At 41.1% G+C, this 20680-nt stretch overlaps 2 protein-coding genes across 4 annotated transcripts in view; both read right to left on the minus strand.

Annotated features, from left to right (window-relative positions):
- CMTR1 (cap methyltransferase 1) overlaps positions 1 to 496 on the minus strand; it is a 30673-nt gene extending 30177 nt beyond the window's left edge. For 2 of the 3 annotated variants that reach the window (XM_062571978.1, XM_062571976.1), the window contains exon 1: positions 104 to 258. The gene's annotated coding sequence lies outside the window, so the exon portion shown is untranslated. Of the gene's footprint in view, positions 1 to 103; positions 259 to 435 lie in introns of those variants that run through there. The other variant, XM_062571977.1, reaches the window with a different exon arrangement.
- Positions 497 to 3505: 3009 nt separating this feature from the next.
- RNF8 (ring finger protein 8) lies at positions 3506 to 20566 on the minus strand. The gene is given in 9 exon segments (XM_062571981.1): positions 3506 to 7120; positions 7122 to 7237; positions 9134 to 9338; positions 10395 to 10502; positions 11709 to 11798; positions 13862 to 13924; positions 15068 to 15793; positions 17321 to 17449; positions 20391 to 20566. Coding segments are annotated over 9 exon segments (1557 nt in total). The 5' UTR covers positions 20481 to 20566; the 3' UTR covers positions 3506 to 7090.
- Between the last annotated feature and the right edge of the window lie 114 nt (positions 20567 to 20680).

Genomic DNA, 20680 nt, shown 5'->3' on the forward strand with positions numbered 1-20680 from the left:
TTCAAACATCGTCATTAATTCACACCAGGCAGCGTGCAGCACCCTTTCCGGCATGGCAACGAGGAGCTCGGAGCCCTCTCCGGTGCCTAACCCTGCCGCTCACCGGGGATGTCCAGGCTCGCACGCAGCCACGGTGCAGCACCCGCCGCACGCTCGCTCCCGTCACTATTTCACGTGACGCCCTCGGGGGCGCTCCCGGGGCTGCCGCCGCTTACACAGCGCCGCCTCCCGCGGACGGCCGGCAGCAGCCGCCGGCGGGCTCCGCGCAGCGCAAGCCCACGCGGTGCCCAGCGGCGGCGGGCGGCTCTTCGCTAAGCGCCCGGCGCCCCCGCCGCCCTCGGGAGGCTGCGGCGGCCGTGGGCCGCGCTCGGCGGAGGCGGCCCGAGCCGGGGGGGAGGGGGGGGGGCCGCGGCCCCGCTCCCGGGCGGCACTCACGGAGGAGAGAGAGGGGAGCGGAGGCCGCGCCGCCCCCCCGCGGGCCCCTCGGCGGCGGCGGCAGCGGGAAGCCCGGCGCGGCCCGGCACCGTCGCCCGCGGTTTCGTTTCCGCGCTCGCAGGCGCCGCCGCCCCGCCCCGCCCCTCCCGCGGGGCCTCCCCAGCCCGCGGGCGCGCGCCAGTGACGCAGCCGCCGACCGCGCCGCGCTGCCGCCGACGGCGCCCCGTCCCGCAGGCGCGCCGCGGGCAGCCGGCAACCCGGAAGTAGGCTCGGCGCCCGCCCCACCGCAAGGCCCCCGGTCGCTAAGCAACGCCCGCTGCCTGGCCGTGTGGCGGGAAGCAGCGGCGCGCCCCCGCCTCCTTTGGCGGGAGAGGGGGAGGAAATGTTCTTATATACATTGTATATACTTATAAATATATCCTATGTAAAATACAGGAATCTATAAATCTATAAGATAAATTATTTATAAATAATATAAAAATATATACATTTGCTTAATCCTCAATTTAATGCAACTTACCTAATACATATAAATTTATATAATTATAAATGTATACAAATTGTATGGATTTATATAAATTGTACATATATACAACACTGGCTGCATTGTTAGATGCATACGTAACTTGTACCACCTTTAGGAAAGGCCCTAGCTGACAGCGCATCCCAGCTGCAGGCAGCACCTGCCGAGTCCTGGGCAAAAGGGCTCCGCTCCTGCTGCCGAGGTGCAAACGGGACAGGCTGTGACTGCTGTAAGCAGCGCAAGTTTTCTTGCGCACAGCCTGCCTGTGTGGAGGAGATAAGCCTGCTCACCTCAGGGTTACTTTGTTACTAGCTATCTATAGCTCGGTTAGGTGAACAGATTTTGAAAGGCCTGTGGCAAGAGCTTTTTGCACAGTGGAAGGCTAACAGATGTTTATAGATTATTTGTCCTGAAGATTTCTGACACTAATTGAGCTGTCTTCTCAAGGCTGAAGCCCAGGGGCACACAGCTTGGCATACAGACACAAATGTTGAAGCTTAAGCTCAAAACAAACAGGGAACCACCAAGAGACAGCAATACTGTATTAGTTAAGTGTAGTTTATGACTACCCCATTGCCATAAGGTATGTGTATACATATATGAAGTTACAGCAAAAGGGACTGGCAGGAGAAAGGAATGCGAACAAAACACTGACTAGACAGAGGATCTTCTGGAAAAAGCACTTAAGTTATGGTAGGAGGTTGGCGTGGAGAGGAAGAGCTGAACTACTACATTGGTATTTACATGATCTGCAAAGTTAAATGGTCATTGTTGCCAAGGCTCACCAGGCACTAAGAAGCTATGTGTTATGTGCAAGAAAAAAAAGCATTTGTCAGACTCATCTTGCAAGCAACAGCACCTACAGCAGGAGATTTAAGCAAAGCACCATCTCACCCCTATGGTCCCATTCCTGAATGCATTGAAGTTCTTTCCCAGATATTCTTGCTTCATGTCAATAAGCAATACATTGCTCTGAAAATGTTTTATCATCACATTGTATGACTACCAGCTCCCAAAACTATTTGAATCTGCATCAAGCCTGCTGTGGATAAACTGTGATCACCTAAGTTGTAATGTAATCTTGAACGTGAGACAAGTGTTTGATGCCACCCCAGGACAGGGCAGCAATTCAGGATATGAAATCTGCAAGTGGGTATTCAGAAGAAGAAGAAACTAAAGTGCAGCTAACCCAGGACTCAGGACTGTTAGTCATGCACTCAAGGAGTCTTTCATAAGAGGTTCATTAATTTCATTGTACATTTCTTCTATAAAGCAAGAGTTAGATATCTGGATTCCCTTAATCTAGCCCAAATAACAGTAAGAAAGGTTCTTAAATTGTTGGGATGTATCAGAAACTGCTGTCTTACTCATACACCATTTACAGCGATTCAGGTTTGATTCTCTTCCAAATCCATTTACAAGTTCTTTAGTTTGTTGTAAAGGAAAAAATTGTGCTGAATTTGCATGCTGTACTAGAAGTTAATCTTATCCCATGATCATACAAGGAAGTACTACTGTGTCTTTCAATAGCAATTCCCATCCAAGGACTTCACCACACTTTAATGTGAATTTATGACTCACCTCACAAAACAGGTTCCATATAGATTCATCTTCGTCACAGAACTCAGAGAAGCAGGATCAATCTTAAAGTCACAGCAGCAGCACCACCAAAAAAAGAAGTGAATCTCTGTAGCGACCATCTTCTCTTGAGGCTGTGTCCACCTTAAACCACATTTAGGGCATGTAGAGGTCTTAAGTGCACAGCTGATACTAGTGAAGGTACAATACACCTGACAGTATCACTTACTCAGAAGGAGAAAGCCAACCAAGTGGCTTCAGTTCAGGCAGTGCATTCCAGAACAGCCCTTTTACTAGGCCCTCCTTCCTTCCCAGACAGGGAGGAAAATGTCCTGCTCCAAAGAGTCAAAGAAAAAGGGACTTACAAATATCATCTACTATTTGCCTCTTCCTCAAAACAATGTCAAGAGTTTCCTTTCAGCCTTTCTCAGTTTGGATCCAAAAAAAAGTTTCCAGTAAAGACAGCACCTTTAGAAATATACTGCAGAGCACAGATTGAACTTTGAAAGCAAAAGAAAAGTACTTCATACACTTTTTTCTTCCCCTCCCCCCCCCCTTTTTTTTTTTTTTTTTTTTTTTTAAGGGCGAGAGTAAAACTCTGATACTACAGATGTTTGCCTGGTCTGTTCATTCAGGCTTTTGGAAAAAAATATTTTTTAAAAATAGGAATCTCATTATACAATTTTAAATTGCATTACTTCTTGTCCTAGTCCCTTCCTCTTTGAAACAGCTTTTGATTTATTGGGAGATTCATGATTTCCTCAGTTTCTCTCTCTCTCTTTTTTTTCTTGTTTTTTTTGGAAAGACAACTGGAACTGCTTAAATCTTTCCCATGTCGGTGATGTTTCTGGGACCTCAGGTTTTGTTTTGCCAGTTGGTCTAAATCCGTTTTGAGACACAATCCTTTAGATCTATTGCTGCTGAATCTTACCAGTGCTGAGCAGACACAAAGAAACACCGAACAGTACATATGACCTATTCTCATTTATGTATACAGATACCACCTACTTTTTTTTGGAGCAGCATATTGTCAGTGTAACATTCTTTCCCATCCCTTTCTGTTGAACTGCTATCTGGCAAATTTGTTCACAGTCTGTATTTGACTGCTCCTACACAAGCACAGAAACTTATGTTTGATCACAGTGAATTGTATGGGGGGAGGGAAGAGAAAGACACATCTCCACTTAAATCCTTTTACCACCACTGATTTGTGATCAGTACAAAGTTTTGAACAGACCTTAGAGTAGTCACATTTAGATTACCCTTCCACAGCTTCCTTATGAGAGACAGTATCAAAAAAAGTATACAAAAAACTAAGACACCTACATTTTCTTCTAATTTCTCTATCAAAGTAACAGTATTTAGCATGTTCTGTTGAGTAATCGAGTACCTTTATTAGTCTTCATCTTGTTTTCTATATGCTTATAAAAAAGTATTTTTAATAATGTGTGGACGGTGGAGAGTAAGGGAAAGAAGTTAAGCTCACAGGTCTACAATTCCTTATCTCTACCTTTTTCCTCAATTCAAAGATACAGCATCTATCTTCAGTATTCTAATACCTCACTTGTCCTCTAATTCTCAGAGAATTGTAATAATTCTGAGATCGCTCCAAGTATTCTAGGATTAATTTCACCTTACCTAGTTATCTGAAAACATCTCATCTAAGTACTCTCTAATCCATTATTTCAAAACTCTAGCTAGTGGCCTACTGCTTTGCTCCTTGGTCACCAGCATTGTATAAATCATTTGATTAATATCAACCTTAAAGATGATTTAGATTAAAAAAAAAAGCACTGTTTTTCTTAGCTCATCACTGGTTACTGATCTGCTATTCAATGGAAAATTGATTCTTTTCCCGATCTTCCTCTGATTAGATATGTGCTAACTGAATGATTTCTTGCTACCTTTAGTCTTACTTCATTTCATATACATATATACATGCATAAACACACATCTCAAGTATGAAGGAATCGAATAACCTAGACTCATTCCACTTTCTACATGCTCCCTGTGTTTAACTTGGAAGTCAATTAAAAGCTTGCAATTCAACTCATTTTCAGTCTTCTGTTATGTTTTGTTTATATAAAGTCTTTCTCTGCTTTTGGTCTGCCTCAAGAGGAATGATCTGATTTAGGGCCCAACAGCTAGAACGATCATTTTAGACTCTACGAAGCTAATTTATAGTCATTCACTATAAAAGTTTCTATTTACTGTGCAAGTAAACAGAAAACAGGATCCATACCTTAGACCTCAGGAGACCATAGTATGAAAGGTATATGCATCCAGAAGGGCAACAGTTTGAACTTCACTTAACACTTCTGTATATCTACTGAGCAACTTTGTACTGGATAATAGTTTTCCTGAGGAAGTCTACTTTTGTCAGTGAAATGCTGTAACAAGTAAACACTGTTACTACTTAGCATCTCTCTTTGAACCTTTATACCCTACATGCACTCACTGATAACAGTGGAAAAGTTTTTAGTATACTAAAGTTCTTTATATTTCAGTGGAAAGGGGACACACTTAACAGGCACACTGAAGAACTACTCTGTAACTAGGAGAAACATTATTCTTTTCTGTAGTATGTATAAATGCTGACATAACAAAATAAATATTTAGGAAAAAAAAAGGCAAAAAAGCACAGCAACATGAAAGAGATACAAGGTAGAAAAATTTGCAGTCCTAGGTAGCCAGAATAATCCCCCCCCCCCCATTCCACTCCAACAGAAAGGTCTTACACCAATGCCAGAATATTTCACACACATTTTGTGGAACTCCCTTCTCACAGACGCTCTGGAGAGCATATACTCACTAACAGAAACTTCCAAGACCGCATGCAGAAAATGGATATTAAAAGGACAAAAGGAAACCTCAAGATGTAATAGCTCTTGCACAAGAGAAACCTTACATCAAGATTTTAAGAAAGTTGCCTGGCTTACATTGCTCTTCATTCTTTAAGTCCTACCAATCAAAAAAAGAACCCATCAGAATGCACTATTTTCTTGGGACAACATCCTCCTTCAATTACCTCCCTATGTTTTTAATGAGATCTTTCTTTAGAAGAATAAAGAGGTGTGATTGTATCTACTGAATTATTGTTAGGGTAGCCACTGCTAACACAGGGCTGAAGAGCTGGGATGTCTTATCAATTCTTGAGCACACAAGTCTTTCAAATAAATTAAAAACAGTCAAACACTAAAACTGTTCAGAGCAATCAAAACATTAAGCAAATAGAACCATTAAAATGAGAAAATCTGGGTTCTCTTGAATATTCTAAGATAACTAGGAGAAAGACATTTGTCTCAGCAGTTGCACCAAGGAAGAATAATGCAGAAATGGGTTTATATTTTCCTCCTTAAACAGAAGGAACATAAAAACAAAAAAGTATATAGAAACAGCCAAAGAAATTACAGAACAGAAGGACTTCCCCCATCCCATTCTTGCAGTGGCAAAACTGTCCTTTCCATGCAACAGATAAGTCAAAAATATAGGCCGTTGAAAACAGAACTTCATAGGCCATCCTGGATAGGATGGGGGCAAGTCTTCCTCAGCCTTTTAGGTATTATTGATTTGCTGTGAGGGTAGTACACACCACAGCTCAACAGCAATATTTTGTAAACAATAAAACCAAAATGCTTCCTTCTGTACCTTGTGGTTGCCTACAAATGCTGCTTTCCCACCTTGTCACCAGGGCATTTCATTAATTCAAATAGCAACACTTCTGAAGAGACCAAGGTTCCTCTCAGCTGCTGGCAAAAGCTAAATGAGTAACTAAAGTCATTACTAATAATTTCTGAATGTGCTGCTTCCCATTTCTATAACACTTTATGCAAAAGCCTGAAGGAACAAACTAAAGATGCTACATGAAAACAGCACAAGCTAGGAATTTCTAGATGATTTAATCCTCTCCATCCCTACCTAACAGAAAATGAGCAATGTTCTCATTTTCACTTCACAGCAACTCAGCTTACAATGCATTCAAGCACTGAAGGCTGACAGGGTCAATAACCATCCTCTGAAACAAGTGTTACTTCTACTATTAGGGGAGCCTGGGATGGCTCCAGCTGCCATATAAAATTCAAGAGAAAAAACTACAATGGCATTTTTCCTGCTATAGCTCTGCTGTCTGATGGTGAAAACGACTAAGTTCTCAAATAACTTGGGCCACTCCCTCTGCTGTCTGAAATATGGGAAAGTTGATGCACACATATAAACATGTCATTCGCCACAGAAAGGGCAGTGATGCATACAAACTAATACATTATACCAACTGAGCAGGTCACAAATGATCACGGAAGCCTAGGTTTTGTATGTTAGCCACCTGGCATGACAAGATTTTTCTCCCACAATCCCAGTTTTGCTTTGGAGATCAAGTTTCTGTACATTCATTTAAAAAGTAAGATCCTTCTTCCAAATGCTGCCAGTTCTCAGCTCCAGCTTCCTCATAGAACTCTCCTTCCAAATGTCCAGTCCACTCATCCAGCAGTAGTAAACCAAACACCATTAGGTTCGTTCTGGGCAGCATACAGGTAAACCAGTCTGCAGTAGCAGTGTTTAAATAATATAGTAGTTATCATTCATTTTAAGAATCCTCCTCAGAGTTCTCGTTGTCACAACTGCTCACCAACAAGATGGAGTAGATGGAGGAAATTACAGTGTTGTCATTGTCCGTGGCTAGGTTCACCAACACATCCCGTTTCTCTGCATTCAAAAAACATGGACAAAAAAAATTAGTAGATGGCCACTCTGCCCATACATACTGCTAAATTACTAGTTCTCTTCGAAACTTAAAGCCTCCTATTGTCAGTTTGCAATAGGTCTTTCAAGGTGCATGGCATGCTTTATTTTCAAATTTCAGTTTAAAAAAATTCTGAGTTTTAATTTCTTACAAGTCTTTTCCTGTTAAGATAGCATAGCTGAGAAGGAGACATTTTCTATCGCTTTGCTGGCACACAATTAGCAATGGAAGTGGCTGGCTAATACAGGCCCTTGCCAGTTAAGAAAGGGAGAAGGAACAAAATGTGGAAAGGGGCCCTCAAACAGGCAGTGTTTTTTTTCAGGACACTCTTAAGGCCCCATCAAAACTTTCATACAAAGGGTACAAATTATCCCATGGTGTCTGTTATACTAAAGCTCATCATCTGACTGCTTCCCTAGTGCTACCTGCCTCATTGTTTCCTTTTCAGCCCACCTTACAGCTGGTTTCTTCTTAGGAATTCATATCTAATTAGACATATGGCTACCCTTCACCTTAATCAAGACGTTTCCATCACTGAATAAGACAACCACATGGAAGCAATTCATCCTTCCCCCAAAGTGTATCATGGTGAAGCTATACGATTCCCTACTAATAATCATTTTATATAATTAGAGCATCTATCACAAACAAGCAGGAAGATCACTGGTTTACCATATGGAAATGAAGTGGATTCCAATGAAGGGACCACTTCCTCCAACCACCATTAGCTATCTGATGAGACACTCCAATAGAACTACAGCATATTCTGCAGATGTGCATATTATGCAAGAGCAGTGTCAGTTCTGCAGAGGTGAAAGCAATCCACGAAGCAGTGCTGGACAGCCTCTGAGAAGTGTCGCATTTCCTGAGGGAATCAGACTGAGTTGGTCTGATAGATGATGATTTCATACTAGAACTGACACTGTCTAGAGATGTGTCATTCTATGTCACCATGGAGGATCTGAAATATTTCAAAAGCACCTCTCATTAGGAAGGACTTCAGAAGGCTTGACTTTACAAATAAAAGATTATGCACTCACCTCTACAGGAGGAAAAACAACACAATTTACTAAAGGGAACACAGTAATAGAAATTTGTTAAAGAGTAGCAGGAAAAAAACTTCTACATTTCAGCACCTAGATACCAGCACTGAGTGCTCTAGAAACAAGTTTGCAAGAGGGAAGTAGAAGAGGAACACCCCATATTGGAATTCTGTCTAGAGCCCTTACAGTCATGCAGACTTTTAGCCACAACAAGGCAAGAGGTTGTGTGTTAGAGGCACAGTGGCAAATTCAACAACAGCTCATAAGGGGGATCAATGACCAGTTTGGCAATACACTTGCATGACAGAACAATGTTCCCTTCAGAGATCTCCTGCATATACCTAAAACATGCAAGAGAATTACGAGTTTCTCACTAGGCACTGCTTTGCTAAGTTTTCATACTGATGTAGTCAATAGTTTAATTAATCAGAAGCATCTGGTAAATTTTGCAAGGCCCACCATATAGTTTTACTCTTTAGAGATCTCTTCAAAACAGTATAGACTTCAGTACGGTTAATTCATCCTACTAGATTGTGGAATTCACACTAAGGCCTTTTTCCAGACTTTTTATTTATTTTAACTTACTGTATAGTTAAGCTAGTTGTACAGTATACCTTAAAATTATTTCCCAATCTTAATTTTTGATGAATCTACCAATAATGGATATTAAGCCTCACACACAAATACAAGGCCATTTTCCAATACTACTTCTGCATTACTTGAGCATCTCCTTAGTATATAGGTGCCAAAGAAACTTCTACAAAATAAATGGAAAGAGAGATTGTACTCATCATGCCACATCCACCCACCTCTCACCTTTCCGCTCTCTGATAAGGGTGAGGCGACGGTCTTTCATTTCTACATCCAGTTTTTCTACCATCCTGTCAATACAGTTGTCCAGCACCAGAGAGCGTGTCTTCGATTTAATCTCCTGCCTGCAGATGGGACACTCCACTTTACGCTTTGTCCACTCATTAATACAGTAGGAGCAGAAGCTGTGCGCACAGTTCAGAGTGACTGCCTGTGAAATTCAAGGGAGGGACACTTATCAGAGAACTCTCACACTAGCACCATAATGAAAAAAAAAGAAATTAGAAAAGTGTCATGAATACTTCCTATGAGAAAATGGGTGTGGAGCAGATGGGCACAATGGAAAGAAACCAAAGTCTCTTTCTTTAGCCTTTATAAAATGAAAGCCTCTTTCTTTAGCCTTCCTAGGAGTCATATACGACTACATAGAACAAACCTCCCAGCCCAAATAACAGACAAATTTTACAGGCTCGTTAACGGATTCAACCAAGATCATAGCAAGTTTTTAGGGAAGACAGAAAGAATACCATTATAAGTTTTCCCCAGTTTAAGACAGACAAATTATAGACAAACTTAGATTCTGCAGAATAACATCTTAAATTACTAAGAAACCAAAAAAAAAAAAAAATGCCAGCTAGATCTTAAGCCAATAGAACAAAGCTAACATGTCAGGTTTCCAGCAGTAGAAATGAATGTAATGAAACTGAAGTTCTAACAAAACAAGAACAAAAATAGCAGCCTACATTTCAGGTATAGCCTGCACAATACTTCTAGAATCAACTGAAAACATCTCTCTTTCTGAAGAAGCAGAATTTATCTGAACAACACAAGCAGTTCAGAAGTTGACTGAACATTGTATCTTCCTTCCTTTACTAACCTCTTCCTATATCTAGGCCAGAAGCAGTCTAACCTCAGCCAACATAAAGCAAGATCTACTACAAAGTGACTTCTCCCAGAGCAGGCTATCAACAACAACTCAGAGCACTAGTTCAAAGTACACACTTACTTGCTGTGAGCCTGCACATATCTTAGGAGTAAGCACTCATCTCTGTGTAAGTAGAGATATCAATGCAGAACTTGCTGCCTAGAAAAGGAGTTAGGGTAGAGGGACTGGGCTCCTGGGCCAGACCTTAGCCATGGGTCACCTATTGAGACTGTTGATCTATTGATCTAAAGGAACAAATTTGACTATTGGTTTAACAGAGCTAATGAAAGATTCAAGCTTCTTCTTTGCTTTACTAGCAAAGTCAGACTGGTTTAAACATACCTCAATAAAGTGCTCGGAACAGATTGTGCACTGTAGCTCATTCTCCAACACATCATTCATCTGATTCAACACCTCTTCTTTCTGAGCTCTCACCTTTTCCTTTTCCTCCTATGGGAAAAGCACATACGGTCACATACTGATGAAGAACAAGATTTTACTTAATATTGGGGTTGAGGGTCAAAGGTAGCGCAAGGAGAAAAGCACACAACTGCAAGTCCTCTCACGTCAAGTCTGCATCTATTATACACGCAGATCTGAAACCTTTCTCCTCTTTACAATTATAGGCAGTATTGAGACTATCCTCACTCATTGCAGAGAACTTACAAGCAAGAGTAGCAGCCATTACCAAAGTTCCCTTTAGCCTAAAGGAGCCACAAATTGGATCAATCTTTTCAAAGTCTCTTTCAACCTCTTACTGGGATGAGTATGGCATAAGTCAAAAGAAGAATTCATTTGATGTCTGATGTAAAGAGCAGAACACCTAACTAGCCAAAATATCTAAAAAGTAGTTTTAAAAAAAGTAAGCTTGAGAATTTAAAATGTTTCCTTCCCTTCCTGCCTAACAAAATTTGTTGTTTGAAGTTAAATTAGGCTTCTAGGGACCTGCTCTATCTTCTAAAAATAATGAATGTATTCTTCCAACTGAACCTACACTTGAAACAACAATAGAGCTGCAAAGGAGGCAAAAACCCAAAGCAAACAGCCAGACATAGGAAATGCGATAATTTCCAAAAATAAGACAAAGCATCCCCTTAATTATTTTCCACTTATCACCTTGTGCCAAGTCATGCTTCTTCCTGCTCTTTTTCATTCATTACTGAAATTTCACGTGTTTCAGTCCCTGGTAGGGCTGCTGGAACAAACTGCAGCTTTAATTGAGTGCACTCTAACTGAAAATGAAGCATCCCACATTTCAAACACATTTCAAATACACTCAGTTCATCTCTCTTTAAAGAGAGGTCAGAATGGGTCCACTTTTTTGGCACAATACACAGTTCAAGTGCTCTATGCTCTCTTTGAGATTGAGAAATATCTGATCACTGCTGTTGAGTACTACTTTACAAACAGATCTTTTGCGCAAGGCATCATCCCCGTGCCCAGCCCCTCAAACACACACACACACACACACACACACACACACACACACACTTGAGGAAACCAGACAGCTGCCATCTCAAAATATCAAGGTATAGGACTTTTTCACTACAGGAGGCAATTCACAAACAAGGCAAATGTCAAATAAACCACTTCCTCTACAGCAGCATTTTGTGTTTCACTTACGAATGACACTGAAAATTCAATTTTATTCCTTACCTTGGTTTCTTCCAGTTCTTTATTCTTGGCTCGAATTATCTCCTCAAAGTCTTTTTTACTACGGCTCAGTTCTTCCATCAAAGCACGATGCTGTAACAATACCATCAAAGAAATAAGAACATGATTATAAGCTATTCTATTAAATATACATAGCTTTAATTATGAAGCTCTGCATACTCATTTCTGTGAATCTTCCCCTAAAAAATATCTAATTCATGCCGGTATGAATTAGAGAGTTAAGTTAGAGGCAGTTTAGCCTTCACTTAAAAGAAGATAGTTATTTATGACCTTCCCAATGCCATGGCACCTCACATTCCCTCTCCCAGGTCATTCTTTCTCTGTGCATCATTGGTAATCTCCTCTTTCACTGTGCCACTACAGAAGAGTAAACTCCCACAGCTCTACAAGATAAATTAAGCAAGACATATATGCTACGCAATCATGCATGAAGGGAAAAGGGCATAAAGCATACAGCAAATAGGCTCACACTGTTAATGATAAAACTCATTATGGAACACAGGAGTAAAAATTTAAATTTGACAATGAGTGGCACATATGAGGCACTGTCAATGTCACTGCAGAACCAACCTGTCTACCAGACAGTGGGATAATAATTTCTCTTATCAGCATTTCCAAACTTCTGATATAACAGTTCCCTAAGGATAATCAAGATAGACTTACTGTATTTTTGTACCTTTAATTAGAGTTGGAGCTTACACAACACTAGGCTCTACCAGAAACACTAATTATCAGAAACTAGTTTAACTAGAGAGAAATCTTAAAAAATAAAATAAAATAAAATAATCTGCTTTCAATACTCAAATAACTTAAGAGTTTTGACCTGGCAACATTGCCATATTCAGCCTTTAAGTACCAAGGTAACCTCAGTTTCATGAGCATGCAAGACATCTATAATGAAAACATGCCGACACATTTGGAAACTCCAAAGACCCTCATCCTCAATCCAATAATTTCAAGAAATAATGAGATTATTCCTCATTACCACACACTCACTATGGCATTGGGGAAAATCTGCAAAGAGAAAGCAGACAACCACTTCATAACCATCACAGCCATTTGCAGAAGCACCCAGTGCACAAAGACTTTTGGCTATAAGGAGAACTTAAGAATGTTCTACCCAGATTCAGATGTTCCAAGCACTACCTGTCCTTCAAACTCTGCCTCACCTTCACTCCGTGCCTTTCCCTGACCTCCTTTCTCCCTAGCACTGTCTTTCACATCCCCCTTTACCTTCCTTTTTTAAGCATCACCCTACAACTGCACAATTAACGACACTGGCTGCTATTGCTATGCTCTGGCAGCATGCATTCTCTCATCTTGGCACACCTATCTAAACTGTAAATATCTCATGACAAGGCTTGGGCCCCTGGTACTGTGTACAGTAACACAATAAGTTTGCAAAAATCAGTGTACTTATTACTCTAGTCGTTCAGTACAAATCTTCCAGTATCAACGAATAACTAACTGCAGCACTTAACCCCACTTTCAGAGCCTGCCTTAACAGGCCACTTGGCTTTGAGACATGTTCAAAGCCAAGTTAGCAACTCTAACTGTTGGAGAACATCTGCAGTTTATTTTGCCTTTCAATTATGTTTTACTGATCTCATTTTGAGTGCATCTGATATGCTTGAGTATCAAGGGGTATTTGATACATATGGACCACAAAAACCTGTCATTGTGGGCAGAGTTGGCTGATATTCTTTTAAAATTAGATTCCCCAAATGAAACCTAGGAAACCTAGGTGTGCAGCAATCTTTCAAAAATGCTCCTAACCAAGAGTGAAAAAAATTTTCTTTTGATTAGAAATACCAACACAAGCTCTCCAAAACAAGTACCCACTATACAGACTTCACCATGAAAAACATTAGCATAAGGAGCAAATTCAAATAAACATCATTGCAGCTACTTAATGCTGTCAATCTGAGTGTATATTCTTGTGTTATTTCCTGGCAAATAAGGACTCCCAAAAAGGGAAGTCTGCCACTTTAACAGAAATTTGCTCTGTAGATGATTTTCATCCAGTCTACAACTGAGGCACATTCCTAGTCTTCTACCAAGATGGCACAGCAGTAGGAACGAGTTAAGTATATCAAGTACACAGCCAGATCAAGCCTAGATTCATAGTTACTTGCCTCCTGCAGGACCTGGGCCAGTTGCTCCTTCAGATTCTCTTCCCCATGTTGCCACTTCACTCCCTGGAAAACAAAAGCAAAAACATGACTTCTTTTGCTGGAAGAAAGTTTTTTTGAATTAAGAAGATAAAAAATAAAAGACTTGCAGAAGGCAATGGACAGAAAATGACCACTTTACAGACGATATGCTTAAAGAAACACCACTAGCATTCAGTGAACTCCTATGAAGTCCCACTCTAGTCTTTCATGGGTTCTACAGAAATTAGAGATATCGTTTATTGCAATGAGTTAAAATGGATATATCACTCAGAATTGCATACTTTGAACATTCCAAATTATTCTAGCTCTAATAGCACTGTATGTTCATAGAAGCAGAGGTCAGCAACAGCTTAGGCATAAGAAAAAGCTGCAACTCCATCCATGAGCACATTCAAAGACGTCAAACATACTAGATTACAGCTGAACTCCCCTTTGGGCCTAAGCACATTACTCCAGACTTCCTGTACTTCTGATACAGCTACCTTCCCTTAAGCAGCAAGCTTCAACAAAAGCAATTGGTAACTCCAAGATAAAACTCATTCCAAGGTGAATTCCTCACTACTTTAAACTGTTTTGAATAAACTCAAATAGAAAGGTAAAGTTTTAGTTTGTTCTCCCAAAGAGCTAGTTATCGGTACATACACGCTGCTTGAAGACATTCACAGATTGGAAAGAGAGGTTTTTGCAAGTAAGAAAAACTCCTTTCCCAAGCAGTCTGAATGAAAAGATTAAGCATTTAGTGGTTCATTTGCTCGGAAAAAGAATGGATTTCCCATGTGGATTTGGCCTTGATACTTGTCATCTCAGTAATCACAGGAAACCAGTCAGAAATTTGTAATTTGATAAAGAATAGCTTTCTAAACAGCTTTTCTACCTTTGTGACATAAATACTCTACCATCCTGCTGTAATGAAACTCTTCTAAAGCCGAGAAGTTTTGCACCTTTGTCCTGATCACTCATGTAGCCCAGTCCTTCCTGCCTCTACACATTCTTTTGTTAAACATGCTTGGAAGTGAAATACTTCTGTAACAGTGTTAACAAGAATAACTCACATCAACATTAAGCATATTACTGTACTGTTTAAGAACTCGTTTTGCATCAAAGCCTTTTATTAGTCATTCCATAAGAAATAGAACATATGGAGTTAAAAGATTATCATCATTATACCTCTAGTTTCTGCTGCTCTTTAGAGAACATCTTCTCCAGCTCTTCCACCTGCTGCTGATGCTGCTCTTGTTCTAGGCACAACTGGTTCTGTAGCTCCCGTAGCTCCTGTTCCATTGCCAGGATCTGCTTCTGAGCACATTTCCTGCGCTTCTGCTTCATATTGAGAACTGCTGTCTGCTTCTCCTGTACTTTGACTTTCAGCTTCATTATATCTACCAGAGTTTTCCTCAGCATTTCCAAGCAAGTCCAAGACTGTGCAAGACCAGAGCCTTTCTGGTCCTTATGGGTGACAGATACAGCTTTCTCAGAGTGCACAGGACCTCTATGCTCCTCACTTGGTCCAGGAGAAGGTAGCTTGACATCCATCTTTTCTGTTATGTGTTTGGCCTGTTCTACCCTTTCCCATGATTTACCCGAAGGTTCACTATCACAGGACACTCTGTCTCTTTTGGATCTGGAATCTGAAGGGCCTTCTGATCCAGATATTTCCGACTCTTCCAAGCTATACTTACGTTTAGTTCTTGGACTCTTAGTTTTCCCCAAGTCATTCCTTTGGGCTAGGAAGGGTCTGATTTTCTCCCATTCCTCCCTGATTACTTCATACTCATATTCAGCAGTCTCTCTGTTTTCCAAAGGCACTCCTAACTGGATACGGTCTCCTTCAGCTATAGGATAGACTTTTAAGGGATCCAGGCGCTGTTTATTAAGCCAGACTCCATTTAAACTCTGCAAATGGACAGAAACCAACAAGATTCAACATACAGTTACACAAAGTCCTCAACGAGTTATTTCTGGCTGCCATGAACATACCCTGTCTCTTCAGTGTTGCAGTCAGAACCAGACACCTCTTTAAACAGATCTTGCAATATCCAATTTATTGACTTAGTGTCCCACTTCTTACAGTTATTACATTATTTATTCTGTATTACTACTGCATTACAGATTTTGTGTACAATCGCTAAGATGACTATAAGTAGTTGCACAGAAGGAAAAGAATGAACTCTAAGGGAAGAAAACTACCCCAAAGCTTCAGGAGAAATATTAACTGAACAACAGAAAAGACTCCACAATAGATCATTGACAAAAATATAGAATACTGCAGTAACTATTCTTAACAATTAAAGTCATCTCAAATCCAAGAAGAAACTAGAAAAGAAAATGGAACATAGTTTACACTGCTGGGAGAGGGAGAGGGAGAGATATGGAATAGTGCTCCATAACCATAAATGCAAGCAGACTGTTAAAAAAAGAAGAAAGAAAGAAAACAAAAGAGAGGGAGAAGGCAAAATGTCTTCTGGATAAAATGTTCAAAGCACAAAAGAGGTTGTTACATTAGGTACTAGCAGAAGGAATAGTTTCAAAAAAAAAAAAAACAGTAAAACTGAGCTGTGCTCAAGATAAGCTACAGAACCATTAGAACTGACACATCACAAATATATTCAGTAAGATAACTTGGTAAAATGGTAGCAGTGATGATCCAGAAATGTTGATAGTTAATCTACCATAAATGTTTGAAACCATGTAGAAACTGAAAGTTTTCAAACTTCATACACCTACTGGAATAAACCCTTGTTTAAGAGCAGTGTAATTGTGTAATTTTAACAGTAGCCACTCTATTCCTTCTGGGCTTATCTGTTGCTAACCCAAAAATGCTTTAAAGGCTGGATGACTTGTTCAACACTGACTGTTCATTCAATATTGTTTTCAAATAAGTTCCTTTTTTTTTCCTTCTTCCTTTAAACATTTTCTGTCTGAATGAGAAAGTAAAAAGACTATGATGTAAAAATCAGATCACTACTGAAGTCAAAAAGAAAGCTTGATCTCTTGATCTCAATACTTGGCTCTAAACAGCTAAAAATAAATTCCAGAAGATACTCCTTTGACTGAACAGTGCATGAGGCATGGTTTCTCTAACATTAGATTCTCATGATAATTACTGCCAAAATTCCTTTTTTCTTTTTCCAGAATGTAATACAAAGCAGGTTCACAGACTGCAAAATGCCTTGGGGAAGACTGTAATTGTCTGAAAACCACTAGACCAAGAGACAAATTTACATACAAAAAGCAGTAAGCTTAGCATCCCAATTGCAGCAGACTGAAGTTTCCTGCTACAAGTGCACAACAGGAGAGAGAGGTTCCCAAGGGCCTTCTATCATTTTTATATTCCATTATACCATAGCTTATACACTGTTTGAACTCAAACAAGGCATTCCCTTTAATACATCTCAGAATACAAAGTCTCCAGTCTCTTACCTTGTTATCCTTAACAGTCCACTGCCCTTCTGCATTTTGCTGGAAAACACAGTGCTTACGAGAGATCATCAAGGGACAAGTTTTTGACACCAGCTGGTACGTAAGATCTAATCCTCGGCCTACAGATACCTAAAAATAAAGTAGTTTAGTAATTACAATCAGCAACAACACAGTAAATTCAGCTTATACGGTCTGAATTTAAGTACAGCAGAAATCTTTCTTTTATAGCTGCTTCCCTATAGAGTTACAATAATAGGATGATTTACCAGTTCTTTACAAATCTCCATTTAAATTCAAGAGCAGATAGAAAATGGGAATCTCCAAAGAAGTCTAAAGAATTATCATTCCTTCACCTTGATGAACATTTGCGAGCTCTAAGGCAGATTTCAGCCTTGGTTTCATGGAAATTTTTCTCAGCAGCAAGGTCAGTTCTTAATCCATCCATCCTCCCATCAAATTCATTACCTTATGAAACATCATTTCTTCAAGCCAGTAGAGCTGTTTGTTGGTCTCACCGAGCAATAAACTAATCAAGATTATTTCTTACTCTCTTCTTTCTCTAACTGCATCTGTTCAACTGTTGTAAACACTACAGACACAGAAAAAGCAGCCTAGAAAACTGCTATCCGAAAAGCACACATGTAACCGTGCCCTAACCTTGCAATACTTTCGTAAATCACATCATCAATCTTAGGGCTTAGAAACTAAGCAACATGCAATTCGTAACTATTGGTGAGGGTGATCTAAATAATCTGATTAGAATCTCACAGTATCTCCTGGAAGAAGAATGGACAGAATTTGCAGTAGTACAGCTTCACAATATTTTATTTTAAAAAAGTATGATCAAATTGCAGGCTGCCATTTAAAGCATGGCTCTGCTCACCCTCTCCCCTCTGCATGATCTGATAGTTCCCTGCAGCATGTTTCTTATTCACTTGTGTGCTGCAGGAAAGTCATTTATTTTAAAAAGGACAAGTTTTCAGCCAGCTTACCATGTAATTAGACAACTGCATGAATCCAGTGCAATAGATACAAGAACATGCAGCCAAAAAGAGCATAGCAATACACCATTTAACCGAAGCCCACGGTTAAATCAGACGAGGCATGTTACAAAAGTATACCCTAGTCTGTATGTCTTAGATGAAGACTGCTCCATTTTTCCCCCTGCAGTCCCAACTCATTTACATCATATCTTCCAATTCCTACAAGATGATGACAAGATCCTGCAGTCCAGGAAAGGTAATTCATTACATGTTACCTGAAACAGTCTCATCCTTTGGATTTAAAGGAAGGAATCAAAGTAAACGCAAGGAATTCTATACTTCTTAAATGCTTCATATCTATAATGTTCTGTCAACATGGATCATGTTAGTAAGATGAAGATGATTCTCAAGATGGAAGATGATTCTCTACCATCACCTTCCCCTCTGCCCCATGCAGCTTCCTCCATGACAGGAAGAACTTCAGTTGGATTCACTTATACACTCAGCTTTGCTTTTGTCTGTGCAGTTTTAACAGAAATGCCTAACCCACATCAACTATTATTAGTGCTTGGTCAGGCACATCTTGTGGCCCAAAGCTCCAACACAACCAAAACGACACAGGGCCAATCACAAAACTCCCCCTTGCTAAAGTTCATTGAGCAAATAGCCACGGGGGTTTCAGATATTATCAGTTATTCGCTGGAGTTCATCACTGTCAACATAATGTACCTCCCCATCTCAGCAATATAGCTCGACACCACCATTTAAAATCCTAGTGAAAGTAGTTAGTGCTAACATGCCAGACTGCAAGCTGGTAAGCCTTCAGAACCAGCCAAACATTTCCTCTATTGCCCATGAGAGGGACAGCAACATTATGCCAATAACCAGGGCAAAAATACTGTGAACAAGATTCTCCACACAGTTACCAGAACCTTTATTGCAATACTCAGTTCCTTAGCTGTGCATACTTACAATCCTGCTGGCTTCAAATCCAAAATTGAAAGTAACAGGCATGCACACATCTGCTTAAAAACTTGCCTAGCACCAAAAGATGAATTAGCAGGGGTACCTTTTGCAGTGCATAAGCATAAAGGAATTGAGTATAGTGTGAACACACAACATTTAACTGTCTGCTTTCAAGCATTGGAACTGCAATCCTTTTGTAGCACCCAATCCTCAAAATGTTAATTTGTTATCTGAGTTGAAAGTTAGAGAGACCTCTTTGGGCTTTTAATTAGGAAAAAAAAGCTAACAGAAGCAAATCTTGTATCTATGTCATTCTGAAACATAACTGCAATGGCTGAAAATGTCAGCCTTAAATTTCAAATTTACACTTGAATAACTCTGGCCACAAGAACTAAGTATGTTACTTACTTATTAAGTGACTGTTACACACTGTTAACTTTGTCAGGGCATCACAGCACATCACAGTGATTCTTTTTTTTAACATTACCATCATCACACAAACAACATCTGTTTAGATATAACACCATTGTTAAAAAAAAAATAATACCTGAAAGCATAGGAAAATAAGTTTAAACAGCTGGCCTCAAAAGCAGCACCCTGCTTTACGCTCCCTTGCAAGTTATAAGCGTTGGAATAAACTGTCTGTAATCTGGGTCGGGGGGAGGCTGCTCTTTAAGAAAGCATGGAGGGGGGGAATAGTGAGCAGTGCTTCATCAAGCCTGCTTTACGGCAAGTAATTTATAAACTCAGATTAACAATCTGCTCTTCTGAATAGTAATTAACAGCTGCCGCTCATTAACCAAGTTTTCGTCCTTTTTTCCTTTTTTTTTTTTTTTTTTTCCCTAGAAAGGGCGTTAAGGAATCACAAGGCTCCCAAACTGGCAGACACGCACACTCCCCCTCTCCCCCGCAACCAGCCAGCCACCCGCCCCTCAGCCGGGGCGCAGCGAGAGGCGGCCGCGGCGCGCTTCAGGGAAGCGGGGCCGTTACCAACCGCTGGCACCGGCAGCAACGGCTGCGCAGCGCCGGCGAGGGCCGCGCCGCCCCCGCGGCCTTCACCCAGGCGGGGCTCCGCGGCGAAGCCCAGTGACGGGGGAGCGCCGCGGCCCGGCCCGGCTCACCTCGGTGCCGGCCTCCAGCAGGAGCCAGTCGCCGCTCACCCCGACTCGGCGGAGGCACCAGGTCAGGCGCGAAGCCCCCCGCGCCGCCATGGCGCCCGCCCGCCCTCGCGCCGCCGCAGCAGGCAGGAGCAATCGCTGCCGAGCCGGCTGCGGCAGTGTCTAACTGCTCCCGGCTGCGGCGCTCTCGCGAGGCAGGAGCCTGGCTCAGCCAGGCTAATCGAGCATAGAGTTCGGGGGGGAGGATGGCGCATGCGCTCTGGGGGCGGTGGCGGTTGGGGCGGTGCTGCTAG

This window comes from Rhea pennata, chromosome 3 (assembly GCF_028389875.1).
Source record: "Rhea pennata isolate bPtePen1 chromosome 3, bPtePen1.pri, whole genome shotgun sequence".
Lineage (NCBI taxonomy): Eukaryota > Metazoa > Chordata > Aves > Rheiformes > Rheidae > Rhea > Rhea pennata.